General features: G+C 37.6%; 1 protein-coding gene across 3 annotated transcripts in view; it reads right to left on the reverse strand.

The window, feature by feature from the left end:
• TTC37 (tetratricopeptide repeat domain 37) overlaps positions 1-12,058 on the reverse strand; it is a 47,451-nt gene that overhangs the window by 20,920 nt on the left and 14,473 nt on the right. For all 3 annotated transcript variants that reach the window (XM_018085940.1, XM_018085939.1, XM_029965368.1), the window contains exons 12-26: positions 11,842-11,975; positions 11,121-11,207; positions 10,928-11,031; positions 10,689-10,815; positions 9,373-9,552; positions 8,830-8,954; positions 8,107-8,360; positions 5,107-5,209; positions 4,116-4,304; positions 3,070-3,214; positions 2,830-2,908; positions 2,653-2,714; positions 2,488-2,544; positions 1,311-1,379; positions 318-392 (exon numbers count right to left, since the gene is read on the reverse strand). In XM_018085940.1, coding sequence (XP_017941429.1) covers positions 318-392; positions 1,311-1,379; positions 2,488-2,544; positions 2,653-2,714; positions 2,830-2,908; positions 3,070-3,214; positions 4,116-4,304; positions 5,107-5,209; positions 8,107-8,360; positions 8,830-8,954; positions 9,373-9,552; positions 10,689-10,815; positions 10,928-11,031; positions 11,121-11,207; positions 11,842-11,975 — 1,790 coding nt within the window. The remainder of the gene's footprint in view (positions 1-317; positions 393-1,310; positions 1,380-2,487; positions 2,545-2,652; positions 2,715-2,829; positions 2,909-3,069; positions 3,215-4,115; positions 4,305-5,106; positions 5,210-8,106; positions 8,361-8,829; positions 8,955-9,372; positions 9,553-10,688; positions 10,816-10,927; positions 11,032-11,120; positions 11,208-11,841; positions 11,976-12,058) is intronic.

Genomic DNA, 12,058 nt, shown 5'->3' on the forward strand with positions numbered 1-12,058 from the left:
GTCCTTGTTCTCTCCTGAAAGACTTATAATTTATGCCTTTGATCTATGTCCAAGTCTGAACACGAAGAATGTTTTCTCATTACTTACAGAACTAATTTCTTGGACCCTTGGGACTAAGACATTTAATACAATAACTGCCTGCTATACAGTGCCAGTGTAAGCCAGGAACAACAAAATGAAAATAACCCAATCTCATTTGAAACATGACTGTAACAGTTTCACTATTGAAGAGATACATATTTTTAAAGAAATTAAATCTCCTAAGTGGAGAGATTGGATATACAAAAACTTCAGAACAATACAACTGTTATACTCACATGCATATTGAGTTCAGTTGTGTGCCTGAAGAGATCCATAGTGTCATAGCTGCCTACCGTCTCTGCAATAAGAGCCTATGGAGAAGAAGGAGCTGTGGTCAGGTACCTTAAAATCACGATATTGACAGAAAACTCATGTTATGTCAGGCATATCTTAAACATTCAACATGAAGACACTTTCTTTTCCTCATACTCTCCAAGGAAGATTTTAGAAATAAAATGAACAAAATTAAAAGGAGCACAAGCAGTTTCTACCATATCAGTAATTCAAAGTCTTCTGCTGCTACTCTACATTATTCAATACAAAGATTTGTGTGTGTTAGAACAATTTATAACAACATCTGACAGGAGCTGAATTTTCAACATGTGATGGTGAGAGTTCTCTTCTAGAATCCAGCTTCAATTAGATGATTATTAGCATTATGAAGTGCACCTATAGTGATCATAAGATTATGAGTCACAAGTACCTCAACTATTCACAGATGGCTTAGATACTAGTAGGGGTACATCAGCTCTCAATGGTAGGGGAGGAAGGGACTTTCCAAAAACTGAGAAGTGCTTTGTCCAAGGTACATTAGAGGCTTACTTGTTTTAACAGTGGTGTTAGAAAGGAGGGGCTGAGCAGAGAGTTAGGTGGTTCCACATAATGAACTAGTGGTACAGTTGAAGCTGAAATAACTATCACCTTATGAAGACAGTGCTTTGTTGACAGTTGTCAATAAAAAGCCTCAGAACACAAACAGTGATTGCTTTGTTGGTAGTTTCTTACTGAACTCACATCATCAGCCATTATGCCAATGTATCTTATGAATGTAGCTTCCATTGTATCACCACTACGGAAATAAAGGTCCTATCCATCTTCAAGGAAGTATAAGTTCCCTTTACTTCAAACAATTTTTAGGAACATGAATAAGGGCCAATTATTAGGAGGAAGCTCAAGTCTACTCTTTGACAACTGGTTTTGGTGCACAGTTTTATGATTTTTCATCATACCTGTCCAATCCAACACAGCAAGTAAGAAGGCTCCAGAGACTGGGCTACCTTGAAGGCTTCATGAGCTTGCTGTAAAACAAAGATAACAGTGCTATTGAACTGCCTGGTACAGTAACAGGGTACTTCTGAGTACACACGAGTATTAACATTATCAGATATTAGAAGAGATTTAATGGATCAAATTAGGTCACCACTAAAACATTGACTGTGCCACACAGAACAATGCATTGCCCAGAGAAATAAACAGGTTTACTCTTAAATAAAATTTAAAAAACATTCAAAACTTTACAACATGAAAGTTACCCTCTCTTCCAAATATACTTCCTTCTCATAACACCAAAAGAGTTCAGAAGCTAAATTAACCCTTGGAACAAGTAATATTTAAAAATATGACTCTGGGAGGATCCAGTTTTGAAAATTTGCTTTTCTGTAACACAAGCAGTTAAACACATGCATTTTCAAAAGCATAAAACTGATTATCACGAACAAGTCATCTCCCTATTGACTGCATATGCTTAAGAGTTCCTCAATTTGGCACAAGGTGAAGGAAGTGTTAGCATTAGTAGTCTAAGCAGCAAGCAGCCTGTAGTATCAAGTTACTTTTATTAAAAAAAATTCTGACCATCAGATTTACAATTAAATAAGATTTCTTTAATTCTAACCAGCAAATAGGACAGGATGTTCTTTAGCTGCATAAGAGCTCCAGGCTTCACTTAGGATGTACTGTAATTTTCCTCCAGAGAAACTCTGTAAGGTTAGAGTGTCACAGTAAATCACACATCTGCTGATGAACAGAACGTAGCTACTTATGGGAACTCAAACACTGAAAGTTCACTCTGTGACAACTAAAAGTTCTTTGCCAAACCTGGCATGCTCCAGTTTGACTAATCATTTCTCAGTCCTTCCAATAAGTTTTCATTCCATCCAGTTGCTTGCACAGTAACCTCGTCAATGCAGCAGAAGTTCACACTTAACCTTACTCCCTCCAGAACAAATATGTAATTCATTTGTGTTCCTGAAGTAAACTGTGGGTACCAGTTTAATTTCTTTTGAAGGAAGTACGTTTCTTGAATTTGAAAGGGACTTTATTCTCAGTTTCCCCACACTCCCATCTGCAGATACACCCTTAGAAAAAAATGGAAAGGGAAATAATATTTGAAGATGGGAAATAGATTACCTCAATGTTTCCAGTTGCCAGATACAAAACCCCCAAGTTGGTCCAGGCAACAATATTCTAGATAGAACAAATAAAGTTAAAATCACTATGCAAAAATAACACTGCATCAGGGGAGAAGTTTTAAATGCCCACTTGAAACAGATGGAAGCTGCCTACAGCACTTACAATTTGCTCAGCTTGAACAGACTTGATGAACGAATGTTGAGCAAGAGCATAATTCCCAATAGCTGGGGGGAGAAAGAAAAAAGGAGAGCTAGATTTAACTGAATTTCAAAACACCATTAGTCAAGTTGCCTTCCAATTTAGGTTAATACAGAGCTAGGCCTTTTGCTGAAGACTTACCACTACAAGAAGCAACTACACCAAGTGCATTCCAAAAAAGATGATTTTTGCTGTCAAGTCTTACAGCTTTTTTGAGACACTGAAAGAAATTCAAATGTGGATTATAATCATTAGGAGAGCAAAAACTAACTCTTTATGCACTTACTTATTCAGAGATGTATGTTTTATTGTGGACAGAGAGAGTATGAAGAGAAGCATGAACATCAATTTAAAGAATGTACCAGGAAAAACAGGCAGTACCTGCAAAGACTTCTCTAGCAGTTCACTGATCTCATTCATGTCAGTGCCCATTGCTGTGAGGTGCTCTGCTTGTCGATAATAATTTATTCCAAGATCACACCATATGCTAGGCAAAGGCATCAATTTTAAAGCTCTGCCATAACACCTACAGAAACATGAATCACAGAATCAATTATTCCAAGTCGCTACATAAAGAGCAGAAAGCCAAAAGAACATTCAAAAGAGTGCTTAAAAATCTAAACCAGCAAAACAAAATCAGACAAGTATGGGAAGCAAAAATCAACTAATACATTATCATCACAGAATCTATCCTGGTCTAAAGGCAGTCTGTAGTCCCCACCACTTGTGAAGCCACAGGTGTGGTTATGTAGGTGTGCATTAAATCAAAGCTCTGTCTGTTACATTATGCATGCTTTTACTTAAAACAACCTCAGTCATTTTTACAGTTTATCAGACTTCCCCCAGGAACTATCTGACTTTACAGATAGTGTTTGAGATTCACTAAGCAGCTACATTTCTTCATCCAGCTCCAAAAAGCTCAGAGGGAGTCACAGAAGAGGCTGCAGAAATACTGCAAATATTTTCTAGATCATGAACTTTGAAACAAGGAATTTCCTCTTCCAGTGTACTCTAAACCTCTAAATTTATGACATTTTTATAAGAATGAAGTACAGACAGAAAGTTAAAAGTATTATCTTGGACTTCAGTTGTCCTGGGAGAATTAGTTAGCAAATACTACAATCACTCCATTTAAAGAGGCATGATTTGTGGAATAGCAGGGAGGATATAGTCATGCTCTGGAGACAGAAACAAGGAGAAAAGCAGGTGCTAGATGAAGTGCTGATAGCCACTGTGGCAATACAAGAAACATACCCTGAAATGAGTAGTGTAACTTGGAAGAAACACAAGAATCTATTTACCCACTGTGCAGGTGTCAACAGATCAGCATGTTTTTCATTTTCCAGAAATTAGGTACTCTAGAATATTTGAGACTCCATAGAGTCTCAAGCTGCCTAGGAGCTCTTGATAATAAAAAAAAGTATTACCTTCCTCCCAGTATGAGCAGCTCATTTTTCTTCAGCATCTGTTTGTCTGCGTTTTTACCCATTTTTCCCCAAAGAAGGGATCCTAGTACTTGAACATGCACTTTGCTTGGTGAAATAACATGCACGCTAGTACAGGTATCTCCAAGAAGTTTCCAGAGGCAAGATATATCAGGACGGTGCTTTATTGCCCTGTAATTAATTAAACAGAAAACCCACCGAACACTCATTCAGGCACTTCAATATCCTTTTCTGAAGAGAAGTTCGCCACTTCAAAGAGTGGCAAAATCTCAAATGCAATTCATCAGTGAGCTGTTTTATTTTTTTAAATTCAGTTTCTTCCTATTCAAGCTATAGGTCTAAAAGGTCAAAATCAAAAAAGAAATAAAAAAAAAAGAGAAACTGCAAAATGCCAATATATTCCAACATCATCGGGACTAAAATTCTAAAAAGTAGCCATTATCTATCAACATGTCAGCTGACTAGACACTCCCTTGCATTTTAGAGAACTACCATGTCATTACAAGACACGACTCATCTGCAGAAACCTGATGGACCTTCTTTTCCAACAGTAGTTATTTCAAGACTTAAATTAGGACACTAAAGCATTTTATATGAAATGTAAAACAAAAAGATTGAGGGAAGGAGGGAATATTTTCCTCTTATACACTGTTTTTGGTAGGAATCCCCTTCTTCCAGTCCTAAATATCAGGACTGCTGAAAAGAACTGTGTCATTTCACACTTTTGTTATAATCAAATCATTCTCTATCTTTAAACAGAAAAAACCAAAACTCTATAATAGCCATTCATTTAAGCAGCCTACATTTAGAAATTATTCAAACCATTTTCAATAAGCATATGCTCACTTCTAGATAGAAGCCCTGGTCCATTTGATTCAGTTTAATTGAAAATCCTCAAACACTTAATTTTTATTCTTCTGCCTGCCATGCACAATCCCATCAGAAATTAAATAAGTGAGTATTTAGTACTAACCTTGTAAAATATTCAAGAGCCTGCTCTATGTAACCCACAGCCTTCCTATCCAAGTAGTTATCAAGGGCTGATCTTGCCAGCATGAGATAGCATTCACCAAGTCCTGAAAATAAAAGAAAATATCCTTTATGAAAAGAGATGCTTTTATGATATGCTTAAAAATAAGGTGGGGAGGAAGGGTGGAAGCCTGGTCAGTGTTCTGCTTTATAAAAAGATTTATGCCCTGCACAGATTATGAATTTATCACAAAATCAAAAGATCCACAATGCTCACAACAGAGATTTTGCTTTTAATCTATCTTGTCAAGTGTGAACTGCAGAATAATTTGCATATTAAAATAAACATAATTAATTATAAAAACCATAGCATTTAAGCTTTGGGTTTGTCCTCAAATAGTAAGTAAACCCCTCATGAGCAATCTGCTCTGTGTTGGCAAGTCTTTGACAAATACAACAACTTGCAGTTTACACATGTCAAAAATCATTCCTGAAACACAAAAGAAGAAAAAAGAATGTCACAGTAGGCAAAAGGGAAAGTCTTTTTTTCAGGAATACTTGAAGCCAACATTATTTAATCCTATTTATGTATGAATTTACTTCATATGGTGCACTGGGTCTGGCTTTGGCTGCTGATGAGCAGTGTTTGGAACAGCACCAAGGCGGTCTCTCTGCCATCCCCCACTTCAGTAGTAGGCTGGGGGTGATCAAAATCTTGAGAGCAGACACACTCAGGACATCTGACTCATGCTGACCAAAGGGATATTCCATATCGTATCACATCAGCAATAAAAGCTAAGAGAAAGGTGGAAGAGGTAGGGGGCATTTGTTATTACATTTGTTTTCTAGAGCAACACTAGGCAGACTGAAGTCCTACTTCACGAGAAGTGGTAGGATTTTGCCTACTGATGGGAAATAAAGAATAAATTTTGTTTTCCTCTGCTTCCGCATATGGCCTTTGCTTTTGCTTTATTAAACTACATTTATCTTGCCCCATAATTTTTTTCCATCTTATTTTCTCCTCTGCTCACATCCTGCTTAGAAGGGGAGTGACAGAACAGCTTGGTGGGCAGCTGGTGTCCAGACAAGGTGTAGAGAACTATCAAAAAAATAGAGAACTGCTAAAAACCAATTTGTTTCACCATCACCTAAGCTCCACCATGAAGACTTGCAGCCAGACAACAATTGCAAAAACAAGCTGTTCAGTTAACCACAACCTGCAGACTCTGTGCACAAACAAGGTATATCACACACATGTCATGTAGATATCAATGCTTTAAGTTACAGACTCTAAGTGCACCACATGAATGTCGTGTGAACACCAATCCCTACGTGCAGTAAACGTGTTATTGCTACTGACTTTGCGGCAGACGTGCCATTGCTGTAAGCCTATACATGGCAAACGTACCATTGCTATAGACTACCATAAAGCACGCTGCCCAGCCTGTATATAAGCAAGCACCTGACATGCCCGGACAGAGATCTCCCCCACTGAAGGACAGAAGAGGAATGGATCTACAGAATGCCACTGGATCCATGGTGGTGACTGTACCTTGCTTTCTGTAATTACCTTTTGCTTTTTCCTACTTTCATATTTCCTGCCTTCTCTCCTCTTTAATAGGGAATAAAAGTGAATTATAGTTTTGGTTACCAACATTTGGCCTCGTTTGTGTCTTAATCTTGCTTCAGCTATATTTGAACTTTTCTCCTCTCCGCACTTGTGGATTGAGAGACAAAATTTGCCTCTCTGCACTCTGAAGATTGGAAACCAAGGTCAACCCACCACAAATGGAAATAAATCCCACTGTTAAAAAGGAACTGCATCTCATGGCACAATTTCTAGCATTTTGGAACCAGTAACTGCTTGGTTTATATCTTGCTGGCACCAGCAGTGATTCTGTTGGGCAGTAAATCACTGGATATGAGTACCATTCACTCTATTACACTGGCAGTTCTGAAGCTATTTTCCTCACGCTATTGTACCCTGTACCTATACATGTCACTTTAGTCTGGAAAAATCCAATCAATGAAGTTATACAAGAGGAAGTAGAGGCGTCAACCGGACCAACTCTTTCAACCAAAAGCCTACTGTTAATAATAACCCAACACTTCTGACTTAAGTCTTATAAGAATCAGTTTAGATTCACTCAAAAATCAATAGGCCTTACATACAATGAAGGAATACCTGAAGATTCATACCAGTATCAAGGAGCAAAAAACATCTTTTTCAGAGAGGGATATAGGGTGAGAATGACTGAAGACTAAGTGGCAGAGAAAATGCAAACAGAACAATTATTCATTGTTATTTGTTATTTTGATAATTGTTTTGTTATTTGTTAATTTGTTACTAAAATTTTACATAATCCTCGTATTATATAATTTTAGAATCACAGTTCCATCACCAGGAAGAAGTTCCAGTTGACCCATTTCTCTCTGCTTCTAGCTATGTATATTGAAGATTTCTACCTCTTGCCATCTCTGACACTTGCGAGACCTCTTGGGATTTACTGCTATTTTTTGGTACTTGCAGAAGCTCAGAGTGTTCTGGATCACTAGGCTAACACAAGAAATGAGGAATGCATGATCAGGAGCAGCAGAAAAGTAGTATATGCCCTCCTCTTTGAAATAGCAGTCTGATTCCATTGCCCATTGAGTCAATGTTTTACTGGTTAGGTGAAACTGCAGCACTGTTAGCTGTCTTCCTCTGTCTATCTTCAATTATTCCACCCACTTGGCCTGGTAGGCCAAGGATTAATTACCTTTCATACTTACTTGAAAGAGAAATAATCACTCCCACTCATCATGATTTAAGAGTTCTTCAGATATTTGAGGGCTACTACAAACTAGCTTTCATGCAGGGGATCACATGGCTCTACATACCCACTATATAACCCTATCCTTCCATGCAGGAAAACCTCAATACCCCAAGAACCCTTCAAAAGACTGAAGCACTACAGTGTGTAGAGGGAGAAAGAGTTAATACTTTCAAATTCAGACACATTACCTTTCAGTGCAGGCACATAGTTTTCTGTCTTCTTTAAAATTTGTTGATAGGTAGCTATAGCATTTTCATATTTGCCTAGAATCTGCTCAAGTGCTGCAGCTCTGTACGTGCTGTACATGAGCCCTGGGTTCAGCTCACTTGCTCTCCTGAAGGATTTCAGAGCTGTTGAGTAGCTACCTCTGTTCAAATAAGCCTCCCCTAGAGACTCCCAGCAGTTGGAATCCTTTGGATCAGCTCTGAGAGCTGCCTGCAAACTGAAGATATGAAGATATAAATTTATTTAAATAAAAGGTGATACAATTTAACATAAAATATTTCCTTGCATTACATACTCTCAGAACACTAATTCTGCATTATACACTCTCAGGACACAAATGCACAATTATACAGAACTTTTAAACACAGCATAGTATCACTTTCATCTTCAGAGGACATTACACAAGTTTAGGCTTTGTACCTAACCGTGGCTCATTATTCAGTGCTATACCAGGCTCGTCTATGCCTGTCACCAGGCTTTTTCGTACAGAACACTGCTATGATAACAGGACTACATTCTAAGGATTCTGGAACAGAAGACAGACACAGCTCGCTCAGACTCATTTCCCACTGTTTAGTACAAGCAATCCTATAATCAGCTAACTTATTTTCAAAACTTGCTACGATCAAAGACCGTTTCATTGGGATTTATAGAAAAGGACTTAAACCAATCACCAGTTCCCTTACTCAGCTACTGCTTGTGACGGCTGACCACTTCTCAGGTAATAAAGTCCACGATGAAGCCAGGCCCATTTTGCTGTACCAGGGCTTGCTTTTTCAGTTACCTCATTCAGGATTGACAGAGCAGTATCCTAACAAAGCACCAAAAATGTCAAGTTAGTAAACAATATATGTTTTTTAAATGTTCTGATGACTTTGTATGCTTTTCCTGAAAGCAGCAAGGTGGAGGATGGAAAAAAGAAGTGACACAATTTAAATATGGAAAATGCCCTAGCTTTCTTTTCATGTTTCTTGCTGAAAAAATTCCTCATCTACATCACTCATGTGATGACTCCAATGGTTCTCCTACCCTTCTCCCCAGATAAATTTAGTTCAAAATTGGAGCATAAAATTGAAGCAGGTCCACCTACGAAAGCTAATAAGCAATGACAGAATATCTGTTTTCAGATCTTATTCTCAAATACAAAGGAAACCTGAAGTGATTCCTCAAAGAGAAGGACTAATAGAAAAACAAAACAACAGTAATCTGAAATTCTGTATGCACAATACCATGTCTCCAAGTTCCACACTTAAGTCTACAGCTGCTGATCCAGATTCTTCATCCATTTCGTCCAGTTCAAAAGCCTTTTTATAGCAACCACGAGCTCTACTTTTATCTCCAGCAATGTCTCTGTAGTAGTTACCTAAATAAAAAAAGGCACTTCCCAAGTAGCTGTCCAATTTTGCAGCCTGTAAGGAAATATGAACACAACATAAGAGAGCATTTTGAAAGATTATAGTGATAGACAGGTCCAGTGATAACTACTTGTTTAATCTCTACTTATCAACTTTTTAAGCCCTTTCTGTGATATACCGAGTTGTCAAACTTTATTTTAGATTCACCCAGATTACGTGAGTTTTAAGTATCTGCAAAATATGCTACAAGCCTCATGACACAAAGCATTTTGTACACGAAGTACTAACAAACTATTTGTGCTAGTTAACATCCCATAATTTTCATATTCTACTGTTTCAACCATTATGCTCATATTCTTGCTATATTACATCCCAATTAACTCCAGCCTTTTCTAAAGTTTAAGTTCCCTCTTAGATGCACTTGGCTGATTTGTTTATACTTAAGAACCCACAGCCTCCAAGCAGCAGCAAACACCTTTGTCAATAATAATAAAGAACAGATAAAATATTTTAAAACCGAAAGTATTATCCACTTCAGTTATGCTCACTAGTACACTCTGCTGTAATTGAAGTGCAAACAGTAGGCAATGACTTTAGTTGTTAATACCTATCACGAAGTTATATGGTTTATAATGCTTTTTTTGTATACTCCCACGTTATCAATACAGATGTCAGGCTAAATCTTTTGGATTCACATTAAAATCTATGTTCAGAGAAAAAGCCACAATCACTAAAAAGCAAAAGATCGGGTGTTTACAGACTTAAATCCATGGACCGACTGAATCTCTAACACCATTCTCAACTTTTTTCCTTCCTCACTTTTCTTCCAGTTTGAATATTGCCCTCCCTGTTTCTAAATGTCTTCAAAGATCTATGCCGGTCACCAAGAGGCCTCAACATTCCAACTGTCAAGGAATGAAGATTGTGGAAATCACCACTACGTTTGGCTAATTCAAACGCCTCAAGAAGTAGGTGAAAAGAAGAAAACAAAAGCAGGGAGATTCCAGGTAGCTGCACAGCTCCCTACAGTGCCTTTTTGCACAGCTGAAATTGGTTTACAGGCTCTGGAGGCTTATATATTGTAACAAGCAGAATATTCAAGTCTGTCACTCCATTCAGCATATTTTCCATATTTGGTTTCTGATATAGAAAAACACTAATTCTACATGAACAGTTAAAGCAGTCTTTACCTTCAAGAACTGAGTGAGTGCTTTTCCTTTGTCTTTTTTTGTCTCATCACTCATGAACCAGTATGTGAGCCCCAAGTACTGATGATACTCTGCAGTTTCTGCCTTTCTTTCAATAGCATTCAGAAAACTAAATGAAAAGAACACAGGCCAGATCAGACAAATTCTGAAAAGCTGCAAAACTCCATATTCTACTCCCCCATAACATTTCCCTCTTAGAGGACAGAAAAAAAAAAGTCTACCTTCTTTCTGCTTGTTCATAGTTCTTTTGGGAATAATGGATGTAACCATCTAGAGCATGGGACTCAGCCAGATCAGGGTGGGACAACAGAAGCTCTTGTGAAATCTGAAAAAGGATGTAATTGTTTCCTAGTTATTTCCTCCATGAAACCCAGAACTGCACTTAGCTTATAGGAATAACAATAAAGCACTAACCTTAGAAGCCTCATCCATTAAACCTTTGTTTAGATAAGCCTGGCCCCTTATAGCTGAAATCACTGGATCACTGCTTGCATCTACAATCTAGAAAATCAAGTAATAAACACCATCAATTTATTCTCTCCCCAAACTAAGAAATCAAGGGTGTGAAAAGTAGGCAGATTGCATGAAGATAATGAAAAGAAAACATTTGCATGCTTTCTCTAGTACACCAGAAAAGACTTAGACAGAATAATTCTGACAAAGAACAAGTATAAGATAGTAGAGAGCAAGGACAAAGGTACAGAAGTACGAAGAACAACAAAAAACAATGAAACTGTGAGACAAAAAACAAGGGGAAGCAACCATGCTATCTTAAAGTATCTTCATGACTAATGACAAGTGAACAAAGGACATACGAAGGATTATAACAATAACTCAAATTAAAGCGAACAGCAGCCACAGAACTTGCATGAGCCCAGCAGCAGTGAGCAAGAACAGACAACGTCAAAAGCAACAACTTCTAAAATTAGAATTGTGAGTGAAAAAGAGCCTAAAAAAAACCCTAAAAAAGCAGAGATGAAAGAAATGTTTGAATTACACTATAGCTGGTAGGAACGGTCTAAACCACAAGAATGTAGAAAGGAGGCAGGGATAGAAATACACAGCTTGAGTACAGAAAGATGAGAGAACTTTTTAAAATTTAAAAAAACTACAGCATTTTAGTCCATGAAAATACCTGCTCAAGTGCTTTAATGGCTTCTTCTGCAGCATCAGCATCAGCTATTTTAATCAAAGTCTCTGCTTTCAACTGAAGGACAAGATTCTTCCACTGAAGATTAGGACCCTCAGGAATTTCAAGAGCCTGAAGAGCTGTTGACAAAAAGAACCTTTCATCAAGTAAAGCTAGGAAAAACCAAAACTACAAAGAGCAGTGCTGTTCTAAATATATTTAA

The sequence above is a fragment of the Manacus vitellinus genome, unplaced genomic scaffold (assembly GCF_001715985.3).
Source record: "Manacus vitellinus isolate BGI_N305 unplaced genomic scaffold, ASM171598v3 scaffold_9_pilon, whole genome shotgun sequence".
Lineage (NCBI taxonomy): Eukaryota > Metazoa > Chordata > Aves > Passeriformes > Pipridae > Manacus > Manacus vitellinus.